We start from the raw sequence: 16,020 nt of genomic DNA on the forward strand, positions 1-16,020 counted from the left end.
GCATGGGTTGCACTGGAAGTGGTTGATTGGCGTTACCATTAAATTCCAAGCAGTTTTCCATGGGGTTACAAATGTAAACTTCCCGAACCATGACATGCTCTAGGAAACACTCTTTATCCCTCCCTTCTGCAATCTTTCAGCACACTTGGCACATTTTTGAGGGTCCTGCTCCAGTCTAGCAGAGTCTTTATGTACATGAGTAATATTCCGCATGGTTTCCTAGACCGTGTTTCACAAGTGTGACCAGGAAAGCCACTTGTCAAGGATACTTAGCATAGGGCAGCACAAGGAGGAGGTGCATTCGTTAATCAGCTCGAATGACTGCCTTGTCCCTCTCTGATGTTCTGCCCTCCCCTCCTCCCGGTGTCCATGGTGCGGTGTGTGCACTGCTTGCAGGGTGTCTGCAGGTCTCTCCTCTGCTACTGTGCTGCGTTGTTAGCTGTGCCTCTCTGTAAATCCCCTCATTTTCCCATGTTAGAATGTGGGCAAGCAAGCATAAATTTTCTTTCCACATGGCAACTTAGTCTTTATATAATTTCCAATTAAACATATTCTCAGAAAAGCTTTGGCGAGATTTAACAGTCCTAACCACATAAATATCATGGGGCCCCTCGGTTTTACAGCTGAGCCTTGGGCAGGGTCAAGAGCATCCAGGGAAAGCCCTGTAAGGCTCATCCACATTGTCCTATTCACTGTGCTCTTGCTTAGGAATTTACTCCATGTAAAGTTGTCGCTTTTAGTGGCAGTTTCAGTATACATTTAGTTTTACCACTTTGAAGTATTCAGTGAGTTTTACAGAAATTGCACAGAAAACCATTCTGTTGTAGCAGAAAGTGTCCCTCCAGCCAGTATACTTTAATTTGTTAGCTGCCCAGGTGATCGCTCCTGTTCTAGTTCCAGTTGTTCTTGTATTTTAGAAATGGCTGGTCACTGTGATACACATTGTATAAACCAGTTCCCAGTGGACAAGCTATTCTGCCTCCGTACTTCTGCTTCCTTATCCCACGTAAGCACTAGGCCATCGAAGATCAGGGCCGGATATTTTCAGAGTGATCCCAGTCAGTGCCCATTGACATAAATAAGTCTGCCTCCAAATCCTAGGTGTTTTTCAGTGTTTCTGCTTGCTGTTGCATCGTGTGTTTTCTTTGTCTCACTATGTTTTGTCCAGGCTGGTATTTCTGTCAGGTCAAAGTGGTTGCATCTCAATTCCTGTATCCAGATGGTTGAAGTTTTTGCAAATTTACTTCTTCATACATGTGAAAGGAATCCCATTTCTCTCCAGAAACAACACATGGGTTTTCTCAAATTGGAGTAAACTCAGTGGTGTGGACTTTGGAGTATGCCCATGCAGAGGATGTGGCTGTGGACTGTGCCACGGGATCCTTCATTTTCTCACAGGTCTCCTTCCTAGCTGTGTCTAGCACCACCTATTTCCTCGGACTGGGGCATGGATCTTCTTTTCTTGTTGGTATTTTCTCTTGTGGTTTATATGTTTCACCTTTATTTCTGATGCGTTCATTTTTACTTGGTATACAAATTCTTTCTGCATACACTGCCTGTATTTTTTTTCATTTTTTGACTCTTTTACCTCCCAGGACTTACAGAGGTTTCCATTTTTCCCTCTCATTCTGATAGCTTCATGCTTTTCTTCTGGGGAAGTGCTTTTTCACGTTCAAAAGATGCTTTACAGCAAGTTCATATTTCCCCTTTAAGAGGTAATATAGTTATCACACAGGGCATATGAAGACTAAAATATGGTTCTCCCTGCCCACTATAATCAACACATAGTGATTTGTGCCCCTTTGTGCCATAATAACCCTATCATGAAACAGTATTCTTTTATGGGCTGTATGTGCATGTCTCCCACAGACCTCCTGTGCTCCAGGTGGTGCTTTTCGTACATGGCAGGATCCACATACGGTGCTGGGATTTGTTTCACGGTGTGATGCTAGGATTAAGGGTGTGAATGCTATCACCATGGCTACAATATCAGGGGTAGAAAGAGGGTTGTTCTCAGTCACTGCATGCTGCTTACTGCTTTTGCTGCCTTCTGCCTGCCGTGGGCTGTGTCTCCTCTGTGATGCCCCTCTGCCTCGCCACCCGGCCTTGGAGCCACCATGCACTGAAATCTCTACAACTCTGAGCCAAAGTAACTCTTTCCAACCCTAAGCTAAAGTAACTCTTTCCTCCCTGACTTTGTGTGCTGGGTATTTTGTCTCAGCAGTGAGAAAACAAAATATCTAAGACATACTCTGTTTACCTTTGAGCCCACTGAAGACTGTCTTCCTTCTCTGTGGTCTGTCTGTTATTCTCTCCACTAATAGAGCAGGGTCCTTCAGAGTGCATTTTGAAAGTCTGTGTCTTAAAGAAGCTGACACATTTGTAGGTATGTTTGGTACTGAAGAGATTTTTTCAATTTTCCTTTCATTATTAGCGCCGGTAAAGTTCGCAGAGTATTAGTGATCAGTACATTTTATAGGTATTTTCTCGATATCCATCCCCCCATTTCTCTCCCTCATGTCACCCTTCAGGTCAGTGAGCCATAGGATAATATGGCTTCCTTTATCAAATTTCACAGACCTTAGACATTCTCTGGTAGAAACTGTAATGCCTTCTTTAGCTTTCCAAATTATCATTCATCAATTTTCCTTAGTGTTCGATGAAGGCTTTGTCTATGAAAGCAGGTTGAGGTTTCAAAATACTGTGTAAACAGTCAGAGAAGGAAGAGAAGGAATCAATTCCCTAAATAAGTTCCAAACAAAGGTGTTTTGTTTGATCCCTCAGAGTAATTCATTCAATATTTTTCTATTACTTTTTTGTTGAATTCTGATTTATAGGCTCCTTCTGTGTTGCTTTAGTGACTTTGTAAAAGTTTCCCTGGGTTTAACCAGCAGGAGAAGCAGAGCTCTCACTCCACTGTTGCTTTAACGCTGAATTCCAGTGGAGATTCAAACTTCCTGTGTGATGAGTGGAAGGGGATGTAGAATAAGTGACGACCAAGGTAGCAAGTAGACATTTGGAAAACTCAGCCTCATATGAGCTTTTTGTGAATAGAGTTGAGGTGTTTCATGTTGTGACTCTCACTCTTCTTCCTGGAAATGCCTGTCTGGTGATGTAGGAGGCCGTGACCTTCAAGGATGTGGCTGTGAACTTCTCCAGGGAGGAGTGGGCTTTGCTGGATCCATCCCAGAAGAAGCTCTACAGAGATGTGATGTGGGAAACCGTTAGGAACCTGGCCGCCATCGGTAAGTACGACGCCGTTCTCTCATTTATACAGTCAAAGAGAATTCACTGGTGCTCACCAGTGCGGTTTGCTTAATGGGAAGATGGAAACATTATAAAGTGTCTTCCAGGCATGCTCATATTGTTCCAGGAATCTAACTGGACTTTATTTACTTATCTATATGTACTAGGTCATCATTATTTTTCTTTTTCTATGCTTTAGGAAAGAACGCAGATGACCAGCAAATTGAAGATAAGTACAGAGATTTCAGGAAACATGTAAGGTAATTTTTACTCAGAGGAGAAAATTCCTCAAGCGTCAGAATATTACAACCTAAGGAAAGTATGCAAGCAAGACCGTGTTCAAACTGTAATCTCACAATATTTCTCAATGACATATATGCATTGACTGTCACTAATCTGGTAATTGAGTACTTGAAATATTCCAGTATGTCAAATGTAGGCTGTACTCATATTATGTCAGAGCTCCCACTCCACTGTTGCTTTAGCACTGAATTCCAGTGTAGATTCAAACCAGAACTGACATTGTTCAGGTAATGTAATAGAAAAAACAGCGGCACGAGTTGGTTGCCACCTCTAATCCCAGCACTCTGGAGGCTGAGACAGGAAAAGTATCACAGGTTCCAGGCCAGACTGGGCCACATAGTAAGTTTAAAGCCGGCCTTAACTACAGAGTGAGACCCTGTCAGAAATTTTTTTTTAAAAGTACACATTATGTTGCATGCTCAGATTTATAGACATGTTGAATGAAATTGCATTCAGGCAGTGAGGACAGGATTATATAAACTAAAGTTTGTGTGTACACTTAGAGCTAACTTCAGTTATATGTACATGTTTTTAAAGGACCACTTTCATTTCAAACAAATTATGCATGATATTGTATGTAGTTAAATGTGATATACACATTCTGTGTTTCAGAAATTGCTAATGCTCTAGATGTTGTCAAAATCCAAACAAGTACCACTGTTTTGATCACATTTATTTCCAAGCAGTCCTCTAAAACTCAGTCCATGCGTGTTCCAGAATATTAGAAGCCACATCCCCATTTATTGTTGGGACTAGCAGTGTGCTGTAACATACAGGAAATGTATATAGAGATTCCACAGAGAAAAAAAATGGACATTCTTTTTTTTTTTTTTTTTTCCAGTACTGGGAATCGAACTCACAACCTCACGCTTGCCAGGCAGGCACTGTGCCGCTGAGCTAAATCCCCAGCCCTTAGACATTCTGTTTTATGCAACTATACTTTTATTTTGAGACAGGGTCTCACTCTGAAGCTTAGGCTGGCCTGAAACTCACAGTGATACTGCTGCCTCAACCTCCTGAGTGACGGGATAACAGGCGTGCACCACCACCCCAGCCATATTCTGACTACGCTTTTACTGTGTATATTCCCACAATATTAAAGTAATCATATTACAGTGGTACTTAAATACCCATTTGTAGCAGCACAACTTAGAAAAGCTAGGCTCTAGAAAAAGCCCAAATGCCCACTCACAAATGAGTTCATTAAGGACATATGGGATAGCCTGGGCATAAAGGGACACGCTTGGAGTCCTAGTACTCTAGGAAGCTGAAGCAGGATGATCATGCATTCATGGTCAGCATGGGCAACACAATGATTGACGAGACTGTTTCAAAATAAAAGTAAAAAAGCACACGTATGCCTCTCATGCTAAAACCCTGGGTTCAGTTTCCAGGACTGAAAAACATGTGTGGTGTACACATAATGTTACAGTATTCTTCCAGAAAAGAATAAAGTGATGGCCCTCACTGAAATACGGATGGATGTAGAACCCATACTGTTTGATTAGGTCGGACAGAAATTTCAGTATCACAAGTTACATTTTCATGAGAATCTCACAACATGAATTTTTTTTTTTTTTTGGTCTTCTTGAGACAGGGTCTCGCTATGCAGTTCAGGCTGACCTTGCACTCACTTTTTAGCCCAGGCTGGCCTCGAACTTGCAACGATCGTCCTGCCTCAGTCTCCTGAGTGCTGGGGTTCCAGGCGTGCACCACCACGCCCGGCCACAACATGAATTAAGGAGTAGATAGAGGACACATGTGGTAAAGAGAGAGGCAGACACTCTGGCGTGGGTGAGGAGGCTCAGTGGAAGGGGAGGGATGCAGTCGTGGAGGAACAGGGATCAAAAATCATCAATACGTGGAACATGTCTCATCAAGATGTGTTCCAGTTCCTCAAAATGAAGCAAATCAGTTGATTACAAACTCCCAAGTCAGTCCCACTGTTTAGGTAAAAGCTGACTCCAAGCCATCATGCAGAGTGGGTGATTAAATATTCTTAGGGGCATCAAAGCAGATGTCCTCATGGTGATTCATTACTAAACAGACACTGTGAAATGTGACTGGTTGTTTCGTTTCTCTCCCCTTTTACAGAAGTGAAGAGGTGGAGCAATCCTGCAAATATAACTTACGGGATCAGCATGGAGAAATGGTTTCCCAGGCACCAGGTTGGCACATTCATGAATGGACTCACACTGGGGAGAAACCCTACATATGTAAGCAGTGTGGGAAAGCCTTCAACACACAACGTCACTGTCAAATCCATGAAAGAATTCACAATGGGGAGAGACCCTATGCATGTCAGCAGTGTGGGAAAGCTTTCAGCACACATTATAAGCGTCACATACATGAAAGAATTCATACTGGAGAAAAACCCTATGTGTGTCAGCAGTGTGGGAAAGCTTTCAGCACACATCATAAGTGTCAGATACATGAAAGAATTCACACCGGGGAGAAACCTTATGCATGTAAGCAATGTGGAAAGGCTTTCAGCACAAAAGACAGTTGTCGAAAACATGAAGGAACTCACAGTGGGGAGAAACCCTACGCATGTAGGCAGTGTGGAAAAGCTTTCAGAACAAGAGATATTTGTCAAACTCATGAACGGACTCACACTGGGGAGAAACCATATGTATGTACGCAATGTGGGAAAGCCTTCAGTAGCAGAGCAGGTTGGCACATACATGAACGGACTCACACTGGGGAGAAACCCTATGCATGTAAGCAATGTGGGAAAGCCTTTGCCACACATGGAGATTGTCTAATACACGTACGAATTCACACTGGGGAGAAACCTTACATATGTAAGCAGTGTGGGAAAGCTTTCACCACACGTCGCGCTTGTCAAAAGCATGAATGGATTCACACTGGGGGTCAACCATATGCATGTAAGCAATGTGGGAAAGCCTTCAGGAATAAAGAGAATTGCCGAACTCATGAATGGACTCACACTGGGGAGAAACCCTATGTATGTATGCAATGTGGGAAAGCTTTGAGCAGCAAAACAGGTTTGCAAATACATGAAGCGACTCACACTGGGAAGAAACCCTATGTATGTAAGCAGTGTGGGAAAGCCTTCAGTGCACGTAGTGGTTGTCAAAAGCACGAACGGACTCACACTGGGGAGAAACCCTATGTATGTACAGAGTGTGGAAAAGCTTTCAGCCGACAAGATAGTTGTCGAATACATGAAAGGACTCACACGGGGGAGAAACCATATACATGTAAGCAGTGTGGGAAAGCCTTCAGTACAAAGGCTGTTTGTCAAAATCATGAACGGACTCACACTGGGGAGAAGCCTTATACGTGTAAGGAATGTGGGAAATCTTTCAGTAGCAGAGGAGGTTGGCAAATGCACGAACGGACTCACACTGGGGAGAAACCGTATGTATGTATGCAATGTGGGAAAGCCTTCAGCAGCAAAGCAGGTTGGCAAATGCATGAACAGATTCACACTGGGGAGAAACCCTATGCATGTAAGCATTGTGGGAAAACCTTTGTCAGACACAGAGATTGTCAAAAGCATGTACGGACTCACACTGGGTAGAAACCCTGTGTATGTAAGAAATGCAGGAAAGCTTTCAGCACACACAGTGTTTGTCAAAAGCATGAAAGGACTCACTGAGCAAAAACATGTATGTAAAGCTTTCAGTGTGGGAAAGCTTTCAGCAGACAATATTGTTTTCAAGAACATGAAAGTACTCGCTGTGAAGAGAAACCCTGTGTATGTAAGGAATGTGGGGAAGCCATTGTCAGACATAGAGATTGCCAGATACATGTATGTATTCAGACTGGGGAGAAATCCTATGCATGTAAGCAGCGTGGAAAAGCTTTCAGCACAAGGACTGTTTGTGAAATGTATGAATGGACTCACACTGGGGAGAAACCCTATGCATGTAAGCAATGTGGGAAAGCCTTTTTCAGACACATTGGGAAACTCATGAATGGACTCACTCTGGGGGAAGGCCTAAGTATGTGATCAGTGCGGGAAAGGTTTTATCTCACATGATCATTGTCGAAGACATGAAGGATCGCACACTGTTGACATGCTGGGTATGAGAGCAGTGTGTGGGTGCATTCAGTACACAAATGCATTGTCAAATACAGGAAATGACACTTGAGAGCAAGTCCGTGGAAACAGGAAGGCTCTGTGCAGTGAGCAGTATGCACATTAAGGGAGAGTAAATAACTGAATGCATCGTGCAACTCAGACGTGAATCAGGCGGAGGTGAACTTTCCTTGTATAAAGAAGAGAATAAACCTCTTTCCATCCATCCAGGTATCATTATGTACAAGAAAGAATTCATAGTGAAGAGACCTTTAACCCATATGAGCAGTGTGGGAGTTTTATTTTTAACTCAAATACATGAAAGAACTCACATGCTAGGGACCATCCAGTATGGAAACCCTCAAGTTCTTCCACTCACCTTGAAATACATGGAAGAACTTGCAGTCAAAGGAAACCCTGCATAAATTATGTGAGAAAGTACTGTGTGGGGCAGTGGTAAGAGTGCTTTCCTAGCACGCACAAGGACCTGCGTTCAATCCCCAGTACCACCAAAAAATAAAAGCATACGAATTCATGCAGCTTAGTGTAAAAAGAGAACATGAAAAAATTTTTATATAGTCGTCAAACATGACATTGCGCACTGGGGATATTCATATTGATGTTCTGTGAAAACAGGTGTGCTCGTTTTGGTTTAATTCATGTGGGAAAATAACACTATTGTGAGAATCCATTAATACAAGGGTTATACACAAGTTAGCAGTCGCCCTGCATGCGAGAATGACTATTGTATCAGAACTCTGCACATACAGAGGTCTTATAAGTCACCAAATCCTTTGATCATTTCTTACACAGTTTAAACCTAAGAAGTGAGTTGTATAAAAATGATACCAATTATTTCTCCACAAAATACAAATTCAGAGGAAACATCCTAACATGTAAATATTGTAATATAGATCTCTGGATTAAATTATTTTAAGTTGTAAGAATGAATGTTGTAGGGATGACGATAGAGCTCAGTGGCACAGCACCTGCCTGCCAATCTCAGGGTCCTGAGTTTGATTCCCAGTAACAAAAACAAAAACATATATATATGTATGTAGCCAAGAGCAGTAGTGCGAGCCTGTAATCCCAGCACTCAGGTACCTGAGGCAGGAGTATCACTATGAGTTGCAGCCCAGCTTGGGCTGCATAGCGAAGCCCTATCTCAAACAAAATTAAAAAAAGAATAAATGTTGTGCTCACAAATTCTGTATCATCTTTTAAGCAGTAGCACAGGAGTTTAATATTGTGTCATAAAGTACAAAATAATTGTATTTATTTTGCACTACACTAGATCCAAAGGTGAAGTGACTTGTGTTTCTTACATGACAGTAGGTTCTGTATTTTGTAGGGTTTTTTTGTTGCCTTTTTTCCCCTTTTCTTTGTATTTTGTAATTATGGGTAACATGACTCCAAAACTGAGTTTTCCTTAATTATTTTTTCCACTAGCTTGTATTTAAAACTTTGCTACACATAGTCCATTATTCCAGCAAGTATTTTTAATTGGATGTCATATTTTATAGTTTTATTACTAGTAATTTCTGTACATGTGCTTAAGTGTCCATGTTTGCAAACAAAATGTAAATTAGCATATGTCATCTTTTTATTACTCTATGAAGATATCTATAAATATTCCAACATAATTACAGATTATATGCTGTGCATAATTTTCCCTGATTTTTTTCTTCATCAGAGCCATTAATATCCTGTGTTTACAATATTGATTGTTTTTTATCATTAAATTTTTCTTTTCATGCTCATACTGCATTGCTTTATTTGGAGTGTAATTACTTAATCCTCCACCCAAAAAATAACTTTTTGTGAGTCCCCGCTGCCAGAGACCAGTACAAGCATGTATTTTCTCAAGGAAGATATGATGCCTTCTAATTATTAACTTCTCCACCAGCTATGAATATTGACATGATTTGTCAGCAAGAACATTCTCAGGAATTTTTGACCATGTTGGTGTTTGTTTGGACAAGTTTCTATTCTTCATAATGAAGCAGTCTTTTTTTATATGCTGTGAATACCATTCGTGCTTTGAAATATATTTTCTTTAAACTGAAGATCAAAGCAGAGTACAAGTTAAGTAATTTTTCTAATTCATTTCTGTTTTATCAGCTTTAGAGAAAAACGTACACTCGTTTTTGTCCTCATCAGTAACTACCACTGTCTGAGGATTGCAGGAAGTGATGTCACTTCCAGTGCGTAAGACTTGAGCCCGCTGTCTGTGAGACCATCTGGCCTCCTTGCCTTATTTTGCGTTCTTATTTCCTAGTACTGCAGTGCTCTGTAAAATATCCTGCATTGTTCTGTCCTTAAGTAGCCACTCTGTTTACGTGGGGTTGCATTCTAAAATGCATGGTGAAAGCATGACTGACAAATACAGTCAGAACTCCTAGTACTGAGATCATTATACCCCCCCAGAACCTAAACTAATGATGTTTGCACAAAGGCAAATTTTGTCTTATGTATTTACTTATTTTGCTTTTTTGAGACAGGGTCTCACCGTCTAGCCGAGGCTGCCCTCAAACTCATGGCAATTGTCAGCTTTCTATGTGTGGGTATTACAAGCTTTCACCACCACACAAGGGAAAAATTGATGTGTATTTTATAATGAAATACTAAATGTCTCATGGTTCATGAACGATACTGTAGGAAGCAGCTGAAGCTGGAAACTCGTCTTGTGTGTTTGTGCAAGACAAGGCCAAAGTGCCTATCGCAGTCAAGCTACTTCAGTCTTGAGAAAAACAGCTTGCCCGAGTTTATTTCAGCCGTTAGTTGCTAGGCAACCCTGCGTCTCTCGACACCAGCCTTGTCCAAGTATAAATAAACACACCTACTGTTGTTCAGTTCTCCCATCAGGAGAGAGAGGCCCTCCACCTGGCCTCAGTTTTCTCTCTTGTCTATATTGTCCTCATCCCATTGCCATTTTCCCCAGAGCCATAGATAGCTGCACAGGTCGTGACGCTGTGTTTCACTGCAGGATGTGTGCCACGTGCATTTACATGCTTGGATGTGAGAGTGTATTTACTGCAGCTCACTCCCAGTTCTTATCATCACCAGAACATTGCACAGCGCATAATGCTAGTGCAGCCAGAGGGGAAGTAAAAATTGTTTCATCCGGAGCATATTTCTTCCCACCAGTTTAGCATCAAGAAAATCTTAGTGGAGCCACTGGTTTCTGTCGATTAGCCTACCACTCAAGCACAGGTGAGCTGCATGATTAAAACCGACCTGTAGGTGGGGAAAAGCAACCTGTACAACTCAGTGGAACATGTGTAAATATAAAATATCAAAAGCTGCAGCTGAATCTCAGCACAGTAGTATTAGGTAATCCCTGTTTTATCTGCCTGGCATTGTGGAACATGCCAACACTCAGACACATGTTGGCATGTGTGTGCTGTTCATGTCACAGACATGAATTCAAATGTGCTGCATATGATTAATGATTTTATGCATCACAGACACATTGAAGGCAACAATTCCAAAAGTTTCATGGGATGGATACACCAGGCTGGGTGAGCAGTGTACATCTGTCAGTGTCCACATCAGAAATGCAGAGTGTCCACATAAATAACCTAATCATGCACATGAAGATTCTGGAAAAACAAGGACACCCCAAACACAAAGCTTGTACATGGAAGGAAAGCGTAAAGATCAAAGCAGAAATTAATAAATTTGACAAAATGAAACCACAAAATCATCCAAATAAATGTTGAAAACGACTGACAAAATGCAACCTGTACTCATGATAAAAATTTTCGTGTGTGTGGAAAAGTATAGGAAGATCTTGTGTCCATCAGGCAGTACTCACTTATGAAAAAATATCAAATTACATGAGATGTGAAATAACTGAAAGCTTTTCATACAACTTAGGAGACAAGAATGTTCAAGATGGGAAGTTTTTAATATACTCCCCAACACCTTAACCCAGGCAGTCAGGGAAGAGAAAGGAAGAAAAGGGACGCATATAGCAAAGGAGGATGAGAAACAGTTGCGTGGGTAAAGAAAACATAATTACCCACAGTGCAACACTTCTCTAAAGAAGAATCAATTTAAGTCATTATAGCAACACGAATGCAGCAAAGACGAATACTAAAATATATCCGACAGGGTGGGGCAAAAGGCGGAGCGGTGACGGAAATCAAGTCAACCTCGAGATTCACAATCTAAGCCTGGAAAACCACCATTTGGAGAAGCATAAAAGAGAAGTAGATTCCTGTGAACCAGGAGGGATCTGACAGGAGAGCTAAAAGGCACCAAAACATTGAAGAAAGAACACAAAGCAGAGAAGAAAGAGGCCATCTGTGCTTGCCCTGTGGCTCGCAGCAGCTTAAGGCCTTGGTGGCTCAGGCCCCACAGAATCAAACTCAATGCAGGGGACGCCCAGCTACACAGGGAAATGCAATTGACCAGATCCGACCCGGCATTGCTGGGACCTGCAGGGAGAGGGTGCGACTGCTCCCGGTGGGTCTTTGCACAACAGCGGCTGCTGCATGACTCCAGTACAAGTGCCCACCTCAGGCCTGGAGGTGCTACTTGGTCAGGAACCATCCAGGGAAGGGTTGATATTTTGAATCCAGCACCCAGCATAGCCAATGGCTCCTCTCCAGGGCTCCCTTTATTACCCTCCTCCAGGAACTGGGTGACAGAGAACTGGACACAGCTGCGGTCAGACAGCAGGGTGGAAAGGGACCCTGAGAGGCATCTGAGCTAGGGGACGGAGCCCGCACTCCCACGGCCGCGTCCCAGGGGCAGCCTGACTCAGTGGACTGGAAAGTCCTGGCGGTGGCGTGGTGCCCCAGTGTCCGCTGGCCCGGCCTCAGGCACAGACGTGGTGCTGACCTTCTTCCTTGTCACCAGCACGAGCAGGGACATGTCTGAGCTACCACTAATGGTAGATACTGGAAGACACACACAAGAAAAATTACAAATTTCTCTCCCTCTGTCTCTCTCCCACACACATTTCTTCCAAGCAGGTGTGGTTTTCTTCTTACATTGCCCTTCCTCCCTAGTTTATGTTTTGGGGAGGGTTCTTTTGTCCTTACATGTATTTTCTGGGATTTTTCTTTATTTACATTTTCCTTTTCCCCATTTTGGTTTTTCTCCCTTCAATTTTTTGTCTCTTTTTATTCATCCTATAATTTAGTTTTTCTCCCTTTTTATCCTGCTTTTCAGAAGTGTTTCCTGTTAACTTTTACTCACCGTACACACATCCCTGTGGTGCCTTTGGAACTTTGACCTCACTTCTCTGTCATCCTCATATTGCCTACTTTAAGGTTTCAGAGTTTTCCTCTTGGGTTCTTTCTGTCCTAGGCCCCTGTATCTTTTATAAACCAGAAAGTTTTATTGGTTTTTTAGTAGTTCAGTCTACAAAATTAGGGTTGTACTTTCTGTACCATCAACAGAGATATAACTGTCAGTTTTAGTGCATTAGACCTGTGCATCAATACCTGGGTTGTTAATTGTGGATTTTTCTCTAGGGTTAATGGTGGTACATAAAAGGTTCCTATGGTATCTCAATACCATTTTGTCTTGAATGACACTTCAGGAACTGATTTGCTTAATGTTACTAGCAACACATAAAGGTTTCTACTACTGCATTTTGTCTGTAAGCCGACACCGTGATTACGTTTATGACATTAACAGTGCTACTAGGGGGGCTGGGGATTGAGCTCAGCGGCACAGCGCCTGCCTGGCAAGTGCAAGGTTGTGAGTTTGATTCCCGGTACTGGAAAAAAAAAAAACAACAAAACAAAACAAAACAAAAAAAGTGCTACTAGGATACATTTCCACAAAATTTGCTATTGGGCCAATTACCCTGAATCCTTACTGCCCAAATTAAGTGAGATTGTTGATCTTACCACAAAGGCAATGGAGTGTAGTTTGTTGCACTCCAAGTACATGAGTGAAAAGTGACTGACAGATACCTCCATACTAGCAACAAGCCATGTTCACCTTAAGCACCTGCTAACTCAGCATGAAAAACGTACCGACACACAAAGGCATTTCAAACAGAAGGTGAGAAAATGCATTCCAGGGCCAGGGAGATAGCTCATTGGCATAAGTGCCTGCTGGCAAGTGCAAGTCCTGAGTTCAAGTCCTCGTACCAAAAAGAAAAAAGCTAAAAAAGAAAATGCATTCCAAAACTCCCAAGTTCCCTACATCAACTCAGGGAGAACTGAGGGACAGAACAGCCTACACTGCATACACTGATTATTCCAAAGGGTGTTGCCGGGGGTTAGAGAACAGATTAAACTGGTACTCAGCACGATCACAGTCGATATAACTAAACAGGCAAGAGAGGTGCTGTAACACCCAGAGTGAAACAGAAGCTTTCGGGAGACACTGATCAAAATTCAGTGAGAATACCATAGTAATAGTAAGCTTACTGCCTCCATGACAACGTCACGTCCTTAATCTTCTCTTCCGGATGTTTAACAACGGAGGTTTACAGACCAAAAAGTAGAAAGATCAATGGTCTAAGAGGATAGCCAATGTTTTGGCTCTAGCCCTCTGAGGTCAGTGAGGACCCTGGACAAAAGAGAACCTCTGAGTATGCTGCTATTATTCTTTTTTTTTTTTTTCTTTTACTACTGTCTTTAGAACAAACAAAAAAAAAATGACCACCTCTGCTGTGACATCCTATAACTCAGTTGAGTCACTGATCTTCTGATCAAGGAGATTATAGGACCACAGAGGAAAGTGATTCAATGATTTATACTGTACTTGGTCCCAGGTACAGTCTGACAAGACTTAACTGATCTTAATAGATAACAAAAAATTGAGTAATACAGGTCTCACCTTAACTTGGTCTTAAACACCCAGCAGAAAAGTGTAACCACAAGATGTGTACAAAACCATGGTATAGTAATATGTTAGGTATAAAAAAATTCAAATCACTAACAACTTCTCACAATTGCCAGCTATAATGGACAACTCTTATAGATTATTGGACTCTATAGGGATAACTTCCTGCTTATAGGTACCTAAAACCTTTGGACTGAAAATCTTTAGCCAGAACAAGTAAGTTCACTCAGAATAGAAAGGGTTAGAGAATAACAGGGTCTGTATGAACATTTGTTTGTTTTCTGCAGTTCTGTGAGGAATGAGATTGGTATAATGATTGGGATTGTGTTAAGTCTGATTAACAGTTTTGGAAATACAGCTATTTTAATTCTATTAGCTCTACCTAGCAAGGAACAGGAGATACCTGTTTTTCAATATCTTCTTCAGTCTCGCAGAGTACTGTAGCCCTGTAGCGTGACTTGAAGTCAGGGACTGTGATTTTTCCTTTGCTCTTCTTGCCCAGAATTACATTTGCTGCTCTTGTTCTCTTCCAATTCCTTTTGAATTATTGAACTGTTTTCTGTAGTTCTGTGTGGAAACATCCGCATATTCTCATTATGAGTGTCTTAATCTGGATATTCGCTTTCAAATTCTGACATTCTGACAATCTTGTGTTTATCCAGAATCACAGGATGTATTTCCATTTCTCAATGTCCACCTCAGTATCCTTTTCCAGAGGAGTGTACTTTCCATAGTAGAGGTTTTTACTACTTTATTTAAGGTTAATTCCTAAGCATTAATTTTTCTTCATCTTATTACTAATAGTCTTGTTTTGCTAATTTTTCGAGGGTGCTTTAATCAATGGTGCATAATAATTCTACTGATTACTGTTTTGATTTTGTATCATCCTACACTAGCATATATAGTCACTAATTTTAGGAGTCTTTCATGGTTTTTTAGATGTTCCATGTAGAAAAACAGGTAATCCTCAAACAATAATTTGATTTTCCTTTTTTATCTCTGTCCTTTTATCTCTTTTACTTGCATAATTTTTCTGGCTGAAATCTTGAAAACTATACTAAAAGAGGAGCTGTCAGAGGGGACCTCTGTGTCTTCTTAATTTTTGAGGAAAAGCTTTGTTATTTCTCACTTAATGTAATATTATTAGTAGGTTTTTCACAAATGGCTTTTACCAGTTAGAGTCAAGGTCATTTTATACCTGTTTTATTCAGTTCTGATCATGAATATTGAATTTTGTGATTTTGTCTACTGAGACAAATACAATGTTTTACATTGTTTTGTTAGTCACAAATTATTCATCTGTTCTGATCTTCTTACTTGTACTAACTTTGGATGTGGATTGTTCTTGTTTCTGTAGAACCTTGAGCTGCATGGCAATGTTATTTCCATAGGCTTTTTTTGGTATGTGGGCATTTATAATTACGGATTATGCATCCTGCCTGATGTATTCACAAATCCATTGTGATTTAGCATTTTTCTTTAATAAATGCATGGATTTGGGATTTTTCCACTCCTTATTTCTGTAAAATTAGTTATATATTGTCTATTTGTTTATTCTTTCAAACAACACTTTGATTCACTGTAGAATTTTTGGTCTTTTTATTCATTTC

At 41.2% G+C, this 16,020-nt stretch overlaps 2 protein-coding genes across 2 annotated transcripts in view; both read left to right on the plus strand.

Moving 5' to 3' along the window:
• Window positions 1–16,020, plus strand: part of LOC102004182 (zinc finger protein 14-like) — a 95,486-nt gene that overhangs the window by 9,298 nt on the left and 70,168 nt on the right. The gene's annotated exons all lie outside the window — the stretch shown is intronic.
• On the plus strand, window positions 3,196–8,639 carry LOC102003358 (zinc finger protein 709-like). The gene is given in 3 exon segments (XM_013505570.1): window positions 3,196–3,245; window positions 3,446–3,475; window positions 5,642–8,639. Coding segments are annotated over 2 exon segments (1,551 nt in total). The 5' UTR covers window positions 3,196–3,245; window positions 3,446–3,457; the 3' UTR covers window positions 7,175–8,639.

The sequence above is a fragment of the Chinchilla lanigera genome, unplaced genomic scaffold, assembly GCF_000276665.1.
Source record: "Chinchilla lanigera isolate Chin_1 unplaced genomic scaffold, ChiLan1.0 scaffold00098, whole genome shotgun sequence".
Classification (NCBI taxonomy): Eukaryota; Metazoa; Chordata; class Mammalia; order Rodentia; family Chinchillidae; genus Chinchilla; species Chinchilla lanigera.